Source organism: Podarcis gaigeae (assembly GCF_964106915.1).
Source record: "Podarcis gaigeae genome assembly, chromosome: 13".
NCBI lineage: Eukaryota > Metazoa > Chordata > Lepidosauria > Squamata > Lacertidae > Podarcis > Podarcis gaigeae.
The window spans coordinates 16,287,470-16,305,824 of NC_139689.1; the positions used below are offsets into that span (position 1 = coordinate 16,287,470).

Consider the following 18,355-nt stretch of genomic DNA (forward strand, 5'->3'; position numbering starts at 1 on the left):
CTTTTATTTGGTGCACTAAAAGAGTTCAGTCATTCTCTGTAAAATGTAGCATTGGACATAAGCATCCTGAGAACTTTCCCCCATGGAGGCAAAGGCCGTTAAAAAACTTAATATGGAATCTAAATGGCCGAAATATTGGGAGATCTTAGAACAAGAAGGGGATAAATTGAAACTACAGAGTTATGAGAAACTGAAAGATAAAGTGCGAGATTGGCTCCATTATTACCAAATAGCGGAGATCTACAAGCTAGATAGGAAAGTAGGCTTCCAGGTTGAAAAATCAACCTGGAAACAGGTTGTTAGAACCTAAAACTAAGAATTTGTCAAAAATGTATAATCTGCTGTTGGAATGGAATACACAGGATGAAACAGTTAAATCAGCTATGATCAAGTGGGCTCAAGATGTGGGTCATAACATTATGTTTGAGGACTGGGAACGGTTGTGGACCGCCGGTATTAAATTTACGGCATGTAATGCCCTAAAAGAAAATATTATGAAAATGATTTATAGGTGGTACGTGACCCCAGTCAAACTCGCAAAAATCTACCACTTGTCTGATAATAAATGTTGGAAATGCAAAGAGAATGAAGGTACATTTTTTCACCTTTGGTGGACGTGCCCAAGGATTAAGGTCTTCTGGGAAAAGATTTATAATGAAATGAAAAAGGTATTCAAATATACCTTTCTGAAGAAACCAGAGGCCTTTCTCCTGGGTATGTTAGACCAATCGGTGTTAAAGAAAGACAGAATTTTTTTTATGTATGCCACAACAGCAGCAAGAATATTTATTGCAAAGTGCTGGAAGACACAAGAATTACCCACCGTGGAAGAATGGCAGATGAAGGTTATAGACTATATGGGACTGGCAGAAATGACCGGCAGAATCCGTGACCAGGGAAAAGAGACGGCGGAGGAAGATTGGAAGAAATTTAAGGACTATCTCAAGAAGCATTGCAAGATTATTGAATGTTAGAACGATGTTGACTTAGAATTTAAGGGGTTTCTAGCTGTAATGATTATGTAATTAAGAAAAGAAAGGGGGAAAAAATTAAATCAGAAATTAGGGGAAGGATTTGCTGAAATGGCTTGATTAGAGATTGGAATACAGAGAGGGGAGGTATGAGGAGGTCGGGAAAGTAAGTTATATGACTATAAGGGACTGAAATTATACTTGTTTTTTGTTTTATGTGTATGTATTTTATTTTTATTTTTATTTTTATTTTGTTTTGCTTTTTTGGCTGTTTTTATGTTTCTTAAACTTTTTGAAAACTTCAATAAATATCCTTTTAAAAAAAAAACCATAAGCATCCTGAGAACTTCAGCATTTACACACACAGAAACCTGCAAGTTCTAAATGATCACATATTTTAGAAAGGCAATAAGCAGAACAGATTGTCTGTGTAGCGTCCCCTGCGTCCAAGGTCTTGTAGCAGAAGCATAGAGAGAAAATCTGGTCTGACAAGGAGAGAAGCTTGAGTCTCCCGTCTGCTTTCTCTCCCCACTGCCCTCCCAATTACTTTAAGGTTTCTTTCTACTTGTTTCTTCCGTGGTAAGCTCTGACGTATATTGCTTTTTGCCTCTCTTGCCACTTCCTGCCTCAGCCTCTTACTGAAGACTGTGGTGTGGGGGGCTAAATTGCGATGTGGACCGTGTGGTCTTTTTGACATTTGTGGCTGAATATTTGGTACAGCAATTTCAAAGAAGATGCAACATGCTTTTCCAGTTGAGATGTAATGTGCTTTCTCGTCAGTCTAATCACTTTTATAACATAAAATATTGTGTGTGAAAGAGACAGAGGGAGAGGTTTGCTGTCCTGCCAAGCATATAAACTAGCCCAGAGACTTATCCCTGCCCTGGAATTTGGTGATTTGAATGTTAGCAAGTGAGAAGACAGACAGATTGTGTTTTAGGGATAAGTAGCACATGCAGAAACAACTAATAATAATAAATTTATTATTTGTACCCTGTCCATCTGACTGGGTTGCTTCCAGCATATACAAAAACATAATAAAACATTGAACATTAAAAAACCGGGGTCCTCTAAGCTTGAGGGAGAAATCCATTGGGCCCACCATCTCAAGGAGCCCTTTGCTTGACGGGGTCCACTTAGCCATTCCATTGCAACAAGTCACCTACATAGTTCGGCTTCTGAGGGAAGTAATCCAAGCAGTAGGGACCTCCTAGAAAGGGACCGCACTCCAAGTGGAATTGGAATTCCAGGCTCCCATGATTAAGGTAACATATTTTATTTTGCGGCTTCCCAGCTTGCAGGGGTTCGTCGCACGACCCCAGCAGGTCATCATCCCATCTGTTGTCTTCGTCCCAGACCTGTACCCGCAACTTGCTGGTCTCCCCCAAGACTTGGATGTTCCCCACATCCAAGTGGACCTTCCATTCTGGGTTGTCGTTGTTCCATATGGTGGGAGTGCGCATCTCCCTGCCGTTGTAGAAGACCTTGACGAAGGCGTCAGTCCGTGACCAGTAGTCTCCCCACAAGTTCCTGGCACGCACAATCGTCACCTTCAGCTTGCCCAGGCCTCGTGCCCGTGAGCAGCACATGGCATTGGTGGCGCCGTCACTGGCACAGACGCACGAGCAGGTGTCCCTGGCGCTGCGCCGCGTCCCCGGTGGGCAGGGCTGGGAGCAGTTCCTCCACAGTGCCCGTTCTCTCACGTACTCGCTCACCGCCTGCCGCAAACCCTCTCTCTTGGGGTCCCCCTTGGTCACCAAGGTGTGGATGGGCATCAGGGAGTAGGAGACCAAGCCGGGGACGGATTTGAGGCTTTCCAACCAGTCCTTGAAGGGCTCTGTGCTCTGCCCGTCACAGAAGAGCACGTCCGCCTGGCTGTTCCCGCCCACAATCTCCGTCTGCCGCTCGCTGTACGTCTGGTGGAAAGAGCCCTTGAAATTCCTCTTCTTCTTCAGCTCCTCACACTTCTGGAAGGCGGCGTTCATCTTGACTTTGCCGAGGCTGGCGGCGGCCTCCAGGCTGAGGCAATCCTTGACCTCGTCTGTGGTCGCCCCGTCCAGCGTTGCCTCGCACACCCGCACAGCCGTCACGTCCCTCACGCGGCCCCCCAAGTGAATCTGTTGTATGAAATGGGTCCCGTAGGTTTGGATCAGCTGGCGGTATTCCAGCTGGGAGTCAGGCTGGTACTTTTTGGGAAGGGTCTTCACGGCGTATTTGAAATGGCTGCTCTGCGGCAAGTAATGGCCAAGGCGGAAGCTGCAGGGAAAAGAAGGAGGTTATTTAGGGAGCTCCCAGGTAGTCGCTGTTTTCCAGTGGGCACTGATGGATTGCAGGCCGGCAAAATTTGGGTGGGGCAAGTAAGGTTGATCTGGAATTCTTGTGGAACAAAACCATTCCCCCCTCTCCCCGCTCACAAATTGGACAAATAGGAGTGTGGGGTAGCAGTTGCTGAAATGTGGCTTCTTAATTTGATTGGCCTGCTTCCAGGCTCTGCAGTTGACCCCTCCCACCCATAAGGCAAGGTGAGAAGACCGCCTTAGGCGGCAGGATCCACAGGGCCAGCAGATCCAGCTTCCAAGGAACGCGTCACTTATAGTTGCGGCAGCGATGGTTGCAAAGGGCTCCTTGGAGGCTGGATCTGCTGCCTCCTCCAGATGCTACTTCTACAGGGGTCTCTAGGTGAATAGGAGGCGCTGCTGGTCTCTTCCCACCTCAGGGAGGAAATGGTGGGCGCTGCCCTTTGAGATATCCTGGGCTCTGCACATGGGCATAGCCAAGGGGGGGCAGGGAGGGGCAGCTGCCCCCTCAATCAATAAAAATACATAGCAAACTGAGGTTCACCCCCTAACAAAAGTCCTGGCTACGCCGCTGGCTCTGCACCCATCCGGCTTGATTCAGAGCAGGCCCCTTTCCCCAAAGACCTTTGATTCCCACTTCCAGGACTTATTTTCAGCCTGAGCTCACTGGAGCTCATCTCTGGCACCTTTCAGGTGGGTGCCGTTTCCACTCTAAGAGAGCAAGGGTGAGCTCCGACAGCACTGTCCACTTCCACCGTTGGGTAAAGTTGATTTGATTGCCTCCCTTGTTCCCAATGTAGATCTTCACTCACCCCAAATGGAGGGGTGCTGTTTTGTGGTTTGCCTCGGGTGCTGAAACGTCTCGGGCTGGCGCTGCCTCCCAGCACCCTTAAGAAATCAGCCCGAAAAGCCAGCTACGGCCCTTCGGCCTTTCTCCCTGCCTTCCCCCATTCCCTGCCTTCGTCACCTGTAGTGGGAGCAGGAGACCTCATGGCTCGCAAAACTGTACTTGTCCTGAGAGCTCTTCTCCCGGCTGAATTCGGCCATCTTGGAGTGGGATCCTGCCAGAGCCACCTGGGCCTGGGCCTGGGGCTTCACCTCCACCTCCAGCCCTGCCTTCCAGTCGTTCTTCACGTCGGATCCTTCTGCCAGGACCAGAGAGATGCCAGACTCCTGCACGGAGGAATGCACGCTCCTTTGGCACGAGGTTTTGGCTTCCCAGTCGATGGCAGCCACCGGGAGCCTCTGGAGCGGCTTCCCCTCCAGCAGGGGGTTCTGGCACAAGGTGCAGCCCCCGTCCGGCCTCTGCCACTGGTTCATATCCAGGACCTTTGCCCCTTTCTTCTCCAGAGTGGTGATGTCGATGCCCTCGCCGGCCAAGCTGTGCCCAGGGACAAAGTCCTTGTGTTCCAGGCATTCATCCTCCGTGGCCTTGTGGCATTGTGGGGAGACGCCGAGGAATAGGAGGAAGAGGAAGAAGAGAGGCACTGAAGATGCAGGGCTCGCTTTCAGCATGGCCGGCCCTCTGGGAAGACACCCTGCAATGAGAAAGGAACTGATAACTCGGATCGTCCTGGGATGCGGTGCATGCTTGAAGTTCGTCCGTTGCAATGTGGGAAGGAGTGATTCTGAGGAAGGGCTTTGAGGCACTGGCTGCAAACTCACTACCAGGCTAAGTTCAGGGATTTAGTGTACAAAAACCCTATACAACGGGGGACCAGTATACCTGATTTCACCCATAATATACCCAACCAGTCACTGCACTCTGCAGGTACCATCTCATCAGGAGGTCTGCTCTGTGTGCTCTCAGAATCAGACACTTCGTGTGGCCCTTTGGAACTCCTCACTACTGCCTATCAGGCAAAATCTATGGTCTTGTCAGTGCCTATTAATCAGCTTCATTTTCCAACTTTCAAGTGCAGAAACTTTCACCCTGTTTCTGCATTCCATCTACATCTGTATTAAACTTCCTCGCACGTGTCCTTATTGTGCTTCACGAGGGTGTATATGAGAAGTGGTTTGTGTGAAGTGGGAGCCAGTGTGGTGTTGTGGTTTGAGCGCTGGGCAAGGAGCAAAAAACCCGAGTTTGAATCCCCACTCAGCCACGAAGTTCGACCTTGGGGAGGTTTTAATCTCTCTGCCTAGCCTACCTCACGGGGTTGTTGAGAGGATAACCTGGGGAAAGGGAGAACCATACAAGTGTAATAAAATAACTAAACAATAGGTGATTAACCTGTGGCCCTTGAGGTGTTGTTGGACTCCACATCCCATTAGTCCTGGCTATTTTTCTGGGAAAAGGTGCCACAACTCACCATAAACGTCTTCCTTGTTACCTTAGAATGGCAATGGCGCCCACCTGAGAGATTCCGGAACTGAGTTCCAATGGGTTCCCACTGAAAAAAAAGCCCTGTGTGTGTGTGAGAGAGAGAGAGAGAGCTCAGCAACTTCACAGCCCTCTTTTCCTTAGGATGCAAAACCTCTCGGCTAACGTGTTTTAGGGTGTGTGTTTTTTTGGGAGGTGGGCAGAGTCCTCAAAGTTCTTAGCTGCAATAAATGCTTGGAACCAGACTTTGCTGGATTTGGCAAAAAGTGCCACAATTCAGGCCAGGCCAGTTTTTCTGTGATAGGAGACCCCTGTCAGAGGAGCCGTCCCACTTGTTAACTTGACAAAAGGCAGGAAGAGCAGCCATTGAGAGGAACGAAAGGTGTGGGTGTGATGTCACAAGAAGGTTTTGGGGCCTTTGGCAGGAGGCTTGGAATAGCTGGGAACAAAGGCCAGAGCAAATTTGACAGGAGATGCATTGGACTCCTGCACTGCACTGCTGTGGGGAACAAGCCCCTCTTGAGATGACCATGCTGTAAGGTCTGGACTCTCTCCACGAGGACTGAAGGTGTAAATAGGTGAATAAATTATATTTCTTAAAACTGCGACAGCCTCCGCTATATCTTGATTCTCAAGGGAACACAGACCAGAATATTGCCACAGCTCAGCAGGGACTGGAGGTGGCTTCCAGCTTTGGCAAGAAAAGTTTCTTGAATTTGATTGCTGAAATGTGTACGTTTGCCAGACTCTGGGACTGAGAATCTTCTTGTGTCTAGATGCTACAAGCTACTTGGAGTTTAGGATCGGAGCTATAAGTGGGCAGCACACTCATATGAGGTTTAGGAGAGGCTCGGAGAGAATGCAGGCTGCCTTTACACTCTGAGTAAACCACAAAGGTGCACGTTGAAGAAGCCATTGCTTGAGTGCATCCCAGGTTCCCTCCAATTTGGGATTGCAGGAGTAAAGGGGGGGGGCGGCAGCAACTACCAGAAACTAGGGCTGTTGTGTTGCAGTGGGGCAATGAAGGGGATGTGAGAGGCTTTTCTTGGGCACACCCCACACCCTCCAACATTTCTCCAATGAAAATAGGGACGTCCCATTCCATAAGGACAATTCTACTAGTTATACCCCACACATCTTACTGGATTTCCTCAGCCACTCTGGGCAGCTTCCAACATAGGTAAAAACATAATAAAACATTTTTAAAAACTTCCCTATACAGGATTGTTTTCATGATTGCTTGGGGGTCGGGTAAATCCAAACCCTTCAAAAAAATTCCAGTGAGAATAGGGACATCCCACCATACCATCCAACAGTTCTCCAATGAAAGTAGGGACATGCTAAGGAAAAGCAGGACATTCCAGGATCAAATCAGAAACCAGGACGGTTTCTCTAAATCAGGGGTGTCCCTGGAAAATAGGGACACCTGGGGGGTCTGCACTCCCAGGTCAAGCAAAGAAAGTCAACAAATAATGGAGGCTACTGATCCAACTTCCTTTCTTCCAATATCCACCCACAAATACCTACCTTCAGAAGGAGAAGGAAAGTCAGCGTGTCGGCTGGTGGGTCCGTGTGTTGCTTGACTGAGGCTGGTGTCTGTGTGTGCATGTATCTGTCTCCCAGACACAGGATGTCGCAGTTCAGAAAGGGGGAAAAGAAACCTAACCTCAGATGTGACAAGAGTCATTGATCACGAGGCGGCTGAGAAAAGGAGAGCAGGTGGGATTCTGAGGTCGACACTCATCACAAGCCGTTGTGTGTGGGTTGGGAGGCGGGTTGGTTGCTAAAGGAACATTGCAAGTTGGGGGGGAAGGACAGCAACATTTACACCTCTGCTAATTTATTTATTCTTATTTGTTGCATTGTTTTTGTCTCCTCCTCCCTGTAAGCAGCTCTGGGTGTCTGCACCACCTCGCCCTCCCCAACATCCCTGTGAAATAGGCTAGGCTGAGAGGGAACATGAATGGCTCAAGCTCACCTCATGCCCAAGTGGGGATTTTAAACTTTGGTCTCTTGAGTCCTGTTCTGATAAACACGAACAACTATTTTCAAGGCTGAATTGAACATTTCTGGGTGTATTTCCCTGACCATAGGACACAGGGAGGGAAGGAGAGAAGTGATGTAGCCCACAGTTAACAGTTTCTGCTTTGCATGCAAAAGTTCCCAGGTTCAAGTTTTTAATGTTTGGTGTTATATTATGCATTTATATGTATTGGAAGCAGCCCAGAGTGGCTGAGACAAATCTCAATTGGGGCCACCCAAGCCTCTTGTTCTGGCCTCTAAATCTCTTTTTGGGCCACCCCCCCTCTCCAGGCCACCACCCCAGCCCTGTGTGGCTGTATACATAAACTAACCTATGACAGAAAGTGGGAAGGGTATGTTTGTTGCTCACTTTTATCCCAGGCCCCACCAGTACTGGGACATGGCCCTCAGAAGGTTGCCCGACTCTTGGGATGCAAGTTTTCTAGCCAATGGAGAACATTATACTTGATCAGACTGCAGCAGCAAACACCAGCATTTTATATTATCCTTTTAGCTGGAGTTGCTGGGGATTAAGCTCGACAGGGAAGCTGCCTCTTACTGGTCCACTTAGCTTAGTACTGGCAACAGGGAACCTCTTTGGGGATGCCTGAGGTTGAATCTTGGAGCTTCTGTCTGCAAAGACTGAGCTCTGCTGAGGCTAAAGACAACCTTGCCAGATCATTCTGCAGGAGAGAGAAATGTCCTGGTGTTGTTGGACTACAACTCCCATCATCCTTCACCCTGGGCCACGTGGGTGGGGACTGAAGGTATCCAATGACAGCTGGAGGGCTGTACCCTGTCCCATCCTCCTGGGTGCAGAGCAGGGGCAGCCAGGGTCCCCCAATGGCCCACTAGCCCCAATGAGCATGGCCAGTGATCAGGGGTGATGGGAGTTGTAGTCCACAGCATCTGGAGGGGGCTACATTGACTTCCTCTGGCCCAAAGAGTTGAGGGTTTGGAACGGAGGTCGGGGCCCTGGAACTCCTAAATCTCATCTGCCTTTCTACAGGCAAAGGCTACACACCTTTAATATCTGCTAAGACAAAGGGACGCGGGTGGTGCTGTGGGTTAAACCACAGAGCCTAGGACTTGCTGATCAGAAGGTCGGCGGTTTGAATCCCCGCAATGGGGTGAGCTCCTGTTGCTCGGTCCCTGCTCCTGCCAACCTAGCAGTTCGAAAGCACGCCAAAAAGTGGAAGTAGATAAATAGGTACCACTCTGGCGGGAAGGTAAACGGCATTTCTGTGTGCTGCTCTGGTTTGCCAGGAGCAGCTTAGTCATGCTGGCCACATGACCCAGAAGCTGTACGCCGGCTCCCTCGGCCTTTATAGCGAGATGAGCGCCGCAACCCCAGAGTCGGCCACGACTGGACCTAATGGTCAGGGGTCCCTTTACCTTTACCTTTAAGACTAAGTGAACATTCAACAAATGGAGGTGCTCCTACCGCAGAGAAGTATTGCTGGGGGAAGTGGACAGGCACATATTTTGCATGGAGTTCTGTCCCACATTCAGTGGGGAGCTGCTGCCTGTCAAAGCAGAGACTGGTTAGACTGGCAGAGCATATGCTTGGCATGCAGAAGGCTCTGGGTTCAATCCCTGGCAGATCCAGGATGCACTAGGAGAAACATCTTCGTCCAAAATCCCCAAAATCTGCTGCCAGTTAGTGTAGACAGTATTGACTTAGATGCACCAATGGTCTGCCTCGGTCTAAGGCCCAGCAGCTTTGCCTGCTAAATTTCTGCCTGCCGTGCAGCTGAAAAGGCACAGGACCTCTAGTGAAAACGAAACACCCTAATCTCATCCTGGTCTGGGTTGGCCAAACATCACGAGTGAGAGGCCCCAACCACCGGCCCTGCCATGGGAAGACCATTGCTTTTGACACCTCCTGCCACAGAAAAGATGTTAGCAAGCCATTTCACGACTTGACTGCAGGAACCGTGGACCACCAGCCACCCACAGCTGTTCAAGGATGACACACACCAGGGAGGTGAAGCCCAGAAAACACACGGTCTTTAACTACAGGGTCAGGCCTTAATATGTTTGAGGGGTTTTTGTGTGTGTTTTAATATTCTGTTGGAAGCTGCCCAGAGTGTCTGGGGGAACCCAGTCAGATGGGAGCCAGATAAATAATAAAATTATTATTCTTATTAACGCCACGATCGCCTGTGAGCAAGAGGCTGCAGGATGTGTTCCACCAGCCAGAGCCACTAACTTCAGACAAGTTAACATGCCCCCGACATACATGAAAAAAGTTGCCCCCCCACGCTACTCTAGTCAGGGCATACCACTCGCCTCTCACACACTGCCTGCCCACTTCCTTCCCGCCAATGCACCGTGTGTGTACATTTTGTACAAGCTGTGTGTGTAATTGTTGCAGTATTTCTCCTCCAGCTTCCTTGCCTAAGGCTCCCCTGCCCTTAAGGCCCCCCTGCCCTCGTGTGCTCCCTTCCTTGCCACTCTCCGTGCGATGTTTAAACTCCAACCAAACTGACAAATTTCCCTTCCCCCAGCCAAGCCGCCCAGCAAACCACTTTGTTCCACGAGCAGCTGAGCATTCTGAGCCGTCACAGCAGCCCAGCCAATCAGCAGCAGAGGCTTCGCAGTAACAAGGGCTACGCAAAATGGATGGCCTAAGACTGCTGTGCTCCCTGGGAAGGTTTGTAGCAGCCGGCAGAAAAGGAGCAGGACTTCTAATTCCATCCTCAGCTCTGGAAGAGGGGCCAGATTCAGTAGGTCAGGCAAGGGGAGTAAAAAGACTTTGGGGTCCTGTTACCCCATAACCACAACTTGCAAGTCTTATAGGATTGAGCACTTTCTTTAAAAAGAAACCACAAGGCTTTTATTTGATCTGTTCAGACAGCATGACCTGGATTGAGTAGAATTCATTGTCCTGGGAGTTGATAGGGCGGGGGGAGGTTCCTTGCATTCTCCCCCCACCCACTCCCCTAATTTAACTCCAACCCCCCCCACACACACACAGTGTCAGTAAACCAATGGATTGCCACAGATGCGCACACAACCTGACAGCAGGATGGCTCTGCAGGGGGCAGAAGCACACGCACAGACGCAGCAAATATGGACTCCTATTGGTGTGTGTGTGAGGGGGTGTCCGTGTTTTAAAAGCTCATCCACACACCCCAACCTGCCCAGGCACGCCCACCAGGTAGGCAAATGTCTGATGCTGGGGGAAGGGCAGGGCTAGCGAGGGAGCCTAAAGCCACACCGACTTAAGAGGCAAGACTTACGAAGCGCCCATAGCCAAGCCCACTTCGACAAGGAGAAGAGCTGGAGGAGCAAGAGCTGTACTCCAAAGGAGTGCTAACCACACAGCCTTATGAGGAAGGAGGGAAGAGAGGAAGGGGAAGGAAGGAAGGAAGGAAGGAAGGAAGGAAGGAAGGAAGGAAGGAAGGACAGACAGACTATGGGGTTCATGAAGGCATGCCACCATGGTGTGGTGAGGCCATGATACTGGCAAGCCAAGCTGCCCAGTCACACGTCAGGAAAGAAGAGACTGCGCTTAGGAAGGTTCAGTGAGAGCCTCCGGAAGACAGTCTGAGGGAGAATCCTTGTCCGTCTCCATGCCGTCCTCGTCGTGATGGGGGTGGATGTGGGCAGGGAGCAGCTGCTCGTAGGTCGTGATGGTGGCGGTCACCACGGTCTCGTCGGGGCTCCTGTTTTCGGTGGCCGCGTGCGTCTTGAGGTGCTTGCGCAGGTCGGAGGCACCCAGGAAGGCCTTGGGGCACTGGGGGCAGGCGTGGGGGCGGACCCCGGAGTGGATGCGCTCGTGCTTGCGCAGCCCGGCCCGGTCCGAGAACCCCTTGCCGCACTCGGGGCAGGGGAACGGGCGCAGGGAAGGGTGGAGCAGCCGCTCGTGGCGCCGCAGCTCCTGGGCGGAGCCAAAGGCCTCGCCGCACTCCCCGCAAGCGGGCATCACCGTGGCAACCACGATGGCCGCCTGGTTTGTGGCGAGGAGGTCCTGGCTGGCAAGGGGGGCAGGCTTGTCGCCGGCCTCGTTGCCGTGGGTGCGCTCGTGCTTCCTGAGGCTGGACGAGACCACAAAGGCCTTCCCGCAGAGGCCGCACTTGAAGGGCCTCTCCCCGGAGTGGACGCGGTAGTGCTTGGTGAGGCTGGCGCGCTCGGCGAACCTCTTGCCGCACTCGCCGCACTGGTGGGGCCGCTGCCCCGAGTGCACCAGCAGGTGGCGCTTGAGGTCCCACGAGGCCACGAAGCTCTTGTCGCACTGGAGGCACTTGTGGGGCCTCTCCCCGGTGTGGATGCGCTGGTGCATGGCCAGGTCGGCCGGCTGGCGGAAGGCCTTGCCGCACTTGTCGCAGGCGTAGGGCTTGAGGCCCTGGTGCGCCCGCTGGTGCCGCCGGAAGCTGGAGGGGTCGCTGAACATGCGCCCGCACTGCGGGCACAGGAAGGGCTTCTCCCCGGAGTGCGTGCGCTGGTGGCTCTGGAAGGAGGACAGCTGCGTGAAGCCCTTGCCGCACAGGCTGCAGCGGTAGGGCTTGTGGGCCGCGTGGATGCGCTGGTGGCAGGCCAGCGACGACGAGCGCGAGAAGGCCTTGCCGCAGTCCTGGCACAGGAAGGGTCGCTCGCCCGTGTGCGAGCGCTCGTGGTTCTTCAGGTCCTTGAGCTCGGCGTAGGTCTTGTGGCACGCCTGGCACTGGTAGGGGCGCAGCCCGGCGTGGGTGCGGCGGTGCTTGCGGAAGACCGAGGGGTCGGCGAAGCACTTGCCGCACTCACCGCACGAGTAGGGCTTCTCGCCCGTGTGGGAGCGCTGGTGGATCTTCAGCTTGGAGAGCGTGCCGTAGCCCTTGTGGCACTGCTGGCAGCGGAAGGGGAGGTCCCCCGTGTGGCGGGCCATGTGCACCCTCAGGCAGACCGGCTGCATAAAGGCCTTGCCGCACTCGTGGCACACAAAGGGCTTTTCGCCGCTGTGGCTGCGCCCGTGGTTGCGCAGCTCGGGCGCTGTCTTGTAGGCCTTGGCGCACAGCTGGCACTGGAAGGGGCGTTCCGTCTGGTGGCTGAGCTGGTGCTTGCGGAGCTGCCCGCGGTCGGGGAACTCCTTCCTGCAGCTGGGGCAGGACAGCTTGCCAGACAGGCCGGCGCCGCCCGCGTGGGACTTCAGGTGGCGCTGCACGCGGGGCGCGTTCGGAAAGGTCTTGCTGCACGTCAGGCACTTGTAGCGCCGGCCGGATTGGATGTAGCCGGGCTTGTCCTCCTCATCGTCCTCCAGCTTCACCTCCACCTCCACCCCTGACTCCTCCTCCTCCACAGCCTCCGCCATTTTGGGAGAGGCCTCTGCCTGAAACAAACAAGCAGAAGGAAGCTAAAAGTTGGAGGCAGCAATGCTTCCGAATACAGTGGTACCTCAGGTTACATACGCTTCAGGTTACAGACTCTGCTAACCCAGAAATAGTGCTTCAGGTTAAGAACTTTGCTTCAGGATGAGAACAGAAATCGGGCTCTGGCGGTGCGGCGGCAGCAGGAGGCCCCATTAGCTAAAGTGGTGCTTCAGGTTAAGAACAGTTTCAGGTTAAGTACAGACCTCCAGAACGAATTAAGTACTTAACCCGAGGTACCACTGTATTTATTTGTTGGTTTGATTTGTACACCGCCCTTCCACCATAGATCTCAGGGTGGTTGGCAACATAAGAATACAAGATAAAAACACAAGAAACATTGTAAAAACCAAGAACAAAAAAACCCACAAGCCAATAAACCGCCCTCCGCCAAGCCCATCTAAAAGGGTATAGGATGTCAATTTTCCAAAGGCCTGCTTGAAGAGGAATGTTTTCATCTGGCGCCCAAAGGCGTATAATGAAGGTGCCAGGCGAGCCTCCCTGGGGAGGGCATTCCAGAAATGAGGAGCCACTGCAGAAAAGACCAGCTCTTGTATTGCCACCCTCTGGACCTCTCGTGGAGGAGCCACATGAAGAAGGCCCTGAGAGGATGACTATAGGAACCAGGCTGGTTCATATGGAGATAGGCGGTCTCATTTCCTGAAGTATGACCGCTGAATTCTGCACCAGCTGAAGTTTCCAAGCCGTCTAGACAAGAGTAGTTGGGTTGTCCCTGTCTGGGTAGGGGCACAGCTGAGCCACCAGCCGAAGCTGATGGAAGGCACTCCAGGCCACTGAGGCCACCTGAGCCTCAAATGACAGCCAAGGATCCAGGATTACCCCCAAGATGAATACCAGTTGCTGGACCACAGGAGGGGAGAGTGTTCTTGTGCTCACATTCTGGTCCCAGGTTTCCCCCAGGGATCTGGTTAGCTGGACTAGATGGGCCATTGGCCTGATCCTGCAGGACTCTTCTTCAACACTGTGCTCCTACAACCATGAAGAAGAGCCCAGCTGAATCATGCCTACCTAGTCCAGCCCTTCCTAGTTCTCACGGTGGCCAACCAGATGCCTACAAAAGGGACCTGAGAGCAACAGGAACTCTCCCCACTTGCAGTTCCCAAGAAGCAACCTACAGCTGCCTGCATAAAGGGTTCTGCCAATCTCTTAGCTCCTAGCTTCATGAGGTCTAGTGGCCTGTTGGAACTAGCTCCTCCATTAACAGCACAGCATCACCCACAGGCCCTAAGTGATGGGGAGTTGGGCCTAGAGCAGACATAGCCAACCTTCGGCCCTCCTGATGTTTTGGACTACAATTCCCATCATCCCTGACCACTGGTCCTGCTAGCTAGGGATCATGGGAGTTGTAGGCCAAAACATCTGGAGGGCTGAAGGTTGCCTGTGCCTGGCCTAGAGTCATCCTTCCCTCTTCTAGCCTTCTATCAACTGCTTGATAGATAGATGCGGGAGAAGCAGAGCCACAAGTTCTGGGTTGTAGAGAAGAAATACAGTGCAAGCAAATTGAGTCAGGGCTCATCAGCACTCACCCCTTAAATAATCATTGGTACGGCTGGGGAGTTGATTGCCCAACCTCATGGGGTTAGATTTGCCATAGAAGAGGGACTGCATGGAGGCAGGGGGAAATCCCGAGTGCTGCTGTAAATGAATTAAAGATTTGTGGTCTAAGGCTGGAAGGGTAAAATAAAATAAATTGAATGCACCCAGTAAAAACCAGACAATAATAAGAATGTGGGTGGAAGATATATTTCCATGGGGATAAATGGTACAGCATTATTTTTTTGTGGGGGGGATAACATATATTCTGTTTAATATATATGCAAGTTGTTTGTGTTGCGAGTGGGACCTATAGCTGCTGGTGTCACTGGGGCCTGGGCTCTGAGAAGCCACGGTTATCTATGAATCTAGGAAGGGACAGGGTTTTGGAATGCAGAAATTCCCTTAGCACAAGAGAGACTCTGCCCTGCAGGCAGTTTGCAAGGTGCATGCAACTAAACACCACAACCACCACCAAAATTTTCCCTGCCTTATGCAGAATAGTTGCAAAATGGCTATCTGGGGTACAGGGACCCATATTTGGCCCCCAGGAGGGAAGGAAAAAGACAGCTGGTAGGAACAGAGTTCAAAATCCAGACAGGAGAGCATGTTTGGGGTGGGAAAGGGGTGGAAATGTCTTTGTTTCTCTGTTCAACAAAGACAGATCGTGGAGGAATTTTGCTTGCCTCCCCCCCCCCCCCCGAGACTGGATGGTGCTCTTCGCAAAATGGCTGGGTTAAGATCTGGGGGTGGGGGCAGGGAGATGATAAAGGGAGGAGAAAACAGCTAAAAATGCATCTTTATGGAAGATGGAAGAACAATTCCAGAGGAAAATTAAAAAATAATCATAGGCACCATCCACAATTCTCTTTCCGGTGGAGTTCCTGGGATTTGCAAAGGCAATCAGAGATGTATACACAGGAAGAATTCTATTCCCTTTGTATGGGCTGAAGACCTGGGATGTAAAATGGCTGTCTCTAAGACCCCAGCGAGGGAAAGGCAGCAAAGGTTTGCAAACCATGGAGAGGAGTTTGTAGAGGAGAGAGACTGGCTGGACAATAGAACCAGCAAGAGAAAGTCTTTCCCCTCCCCAGGGCATAATCTGAGCTAAGGAACCCACTTCAAAGGTTGGTACAAAGAGTGCCTCTGAGCACATCTGGAATGCCCATTTCACACTACAGGACCACAGCCAGCCTTCGTACATCTGGGAGCAGAAGTGAAGCTTTCCTAGGCAGAAGGTACAGGCTTCTCATCCAAAGAGTCAAGGCACCTGTCCTTTCATAAAAAAAATAGCTGCCGCTCAATGCTTAAACCCTCAAAATAAAGGTTTGAAGTAGAAGCAAAAGAAATGCATTATGTAAATTGATCTGAATCTAGGGAAGAGAGCTAGATGCTTCCTAGATTACAGATTTGAGGGAGGCTGGAGAGACAAACATTTTGAAGTTGCAATGATCCATTTGGAACCCAATTTGAAGCGGAAACAATCTGATTCAGCATAAATCCAGAATGTCTCTATTTACCAAAATAATTCCTATTTCTGAGGCCCTATTCCCTGGTTAAAAACTGTTTGTGGGAGGGGAAGGGGGAGAAGAGGAGACTGGGGTCTCTAGAAGATAAAGCTTCAAATTGGGGGGGGGGGGGCTATGGCTATATTTGCATGTACACAACTTTGCTTACATCCCCATCACTACCTACGGAGGTCGTCATTACCGTGGAATGTACTTGGGGATTGCCGCTATTCCATATACTAATGTAAGCACTGTGAGATTAAACGATATTTTGAAACACCCACAAGGATTTGCCCCTCCTTTTAACGTGAACTGCTCTCTTATGCTCATATTGAAAATCGTCGGGTAAAAGACTCTCTCCGTGTTCATCTGTAAAATGCGGGATGGAGGGGTTCTAGTTAAGAAAACAAAACCTTCGAGACTATAGCTGTCCATTCATCTCTTTTTTTTTTTAAGCAAAATGCTCTCGCAGATGGACAGATCTGTTGCAGAAACTGCTCTCCTGAAAGACAGCCTTTGCAAAGGAATTCCCACCTCCCTGGCCTAATATAGATTCCAGCAACAAAGCGGACGTCTGGGCCTTTGCGCGTCCGCCGGGAGAGCAATTGCTAGCAGATGTTTGCCGCTGGATGCTCCGGGGGCCGGGAGAGCAACCCGGAGACGCACAAAAGGTTTGCTCCGGCCGAAGAGCCTCCCTTGCAAAATGGCTGTCTCTAGGACCGAGGGACCAGCAAACAAAAAGAGGAGGAGGAGGGAGGAGAAGCCCGCATCTCCTTTGCTTCCCCGCTCCCCGCACAAAGCAAAGGGCTCTCAGCCCCCCACCCCACCCCCCAGACCCCCTCTCAGGCTCCGCGATGCCCGGGCAGGTCCCGGCAGCGCCTGGCACCCGAGCCAGAGACGCATCTCCGGAGACTCCCCGGCAAAATGGCTGTCTCTAGGACCAGGGGAGGTGGCCGCCTGGGCGCAAGGAGGGGGAGCAGGGTCCAACGCCAGGCGATGCACCAGGACCGATCTGCTTTTTATTTTATTATTTTTAATCGTTTTTAAAAATGCATTAATAAACAGAGAGAAGGCATTAAGTCAAGGCTCAGGAAGGCTGCCCCAGCCTGCATTTCTTGCTTTCTCCTTACCTGCTCTATCCTTTGTCTATTCGCTTTCTCCTTCGTCTGCGGCTCCATCGGGAGGAGGAGAAAGAGGAGGAGCGCTAGGACCCCGGAGGAAACGGAGGCAGAAAGGGGAGGACCGTGGGGGGGGGCAGGAATTGCTACTTAGCCCAAGTCCCGTTGACTAGGCCGGGCAGGGATTCGGCTCCCATCTCCGCTTCAGCCTAAATCCAATAATTGCATTTTATATCCAGGGCGGAGGACTTTTAATCAGCTTCGTTGGATTGCAAGGGACGGGCGGGGTGGGAGAGCGGACAGGAAGTGTGGCATGGCAGAGGATGCAGCGGGGAAGGGGTTAGGAGTTGCACGGAGGCCGGACGTGTGGCATCGGAAAGCGGGGCGAAGTTTCGCGACGGACAGGAAGTGTGGCGGGGAAGGGTCTGGCCGCTACACCGAGCGGAGTGTGGCGTTTCCCCGATAACTTTTGACCCCGCTCCTTTTATAAAAAGAAAATCTCTGGTTCCAAATTTGGGGTCGTTCCGCTTTTCAGTTGCGTTGGCCGGAGACGCATCCTGGAATGGCAAGGAGTGTAATGAGGATGAGATTTGCTGCGGTTGTAATGCGGTCTTCCTTATGGGTTCGGAAGCACGGAACTAAATATACGTTCCGAGTGGAACTGTTGTTGTTGGGACCTGTATCTGTAACACACCACATGCGACCGCAGGGAAAGCAGAAAGGCACGAGCGGGAAACTTTCTGTGAAATCGAAGCCTCCCTTTGTGTCTGCGTTCTCTTCTCCAGCAGCGGCGGCGACGCTCTTCTCTCGGAATCTCTATGGCGAACGAAACCACTCTATACTTTGCACTGCAAGAGCGGAAACCGCCGTTAAAACTTGGACAGGAAGTTCCGGTTAGGTCTCATAGAGATGCCAAAAGTGCAGAGCCGTGCGCTGTATCCGTTCTAATGTAACGACGAGCTAATTTCCAGCGCAGAGTTTGAAGATAGATCTCGGAGATGCCGAGATCTAGAGCGACGCCACTCAGCGCCCACAGAAGACCAATAGTTTGCCGTAGCTCCTCTTTTTTTTTTGCTTACCCGATTATCACTCTGTCATTTCTTTTTCGAGGGAGTATCTCTCTGCGCGCGTGCCAAGTTCTGAAGGGGGGGGGAGACTTTGTACGTTACACCTCTCTTCACCGCAGGCGGCAGAAACTCGCCGGAAGTGGAGCC

General features: G+C 51.6%; 2 protein-coding genes across 3 annotated transcripts; both read right to left on the reverse strand.

Annotated features, from left to right (window-relative positions):
- Positions 1-1,937: 1,937 nt before the first annotated feature.
- On the reverse strand, positions 1,938-7,601 carry PRF1 (perforin 1). Of its 2 annotated transcripts, none has more exons than XM_083710401.1 (3): positions 7,119-7,601; positions 4,236-4,806; positions 1,938-3,227 (listed from the first exon to the last, which is right to left on the reverse strand). In XM_083710401.1, the coding sequence occupies exons 1-3, from the start codon at positions 7,276-7,278 to the stop codon at positions 2,108-2,110; spliced, it is 1,851 nt and encodes a 616-aa protein (XP_083566527.1). In that variant the 5' UTR covers positions 7,279-7,601; the 3' UTR covers positions 1,938-2,107. The 2 variants fall into 2 exon arrangements, with proteins under 2 accessions (XP_083566527.1, XP_083566528.1); XM_083710402.1 differs by having other exon boundaries at positions 4,236-4,791; positions 7,105-7,217.
- Positions 7,602-10,425: 2,824 nt separating this feature from the next.
- ZNF668 (zinc finger protein 668) lies at positions 10,426-18,321 on the reverse strand. The gene is made up of 2 exons (XM_083707423.1): positions 17,154-18,321; positions 10,426-12,924 (listed from the first exon to the last, which is right to left on the reverse strand). Exons 1-2 carry the CDS (start codon positions 17,199-17,201, stop codon positions 11,131-11,133), a joined length of 1,842 nt encoding a protein of 613 aa, XP_083563549.1. The 5' UTR covers positions 17,202-18,321; the 3' UTR covers positions 10,426-11,130.
- Positions 18,322-18,355: the final 34 nt, after the last annotated feature.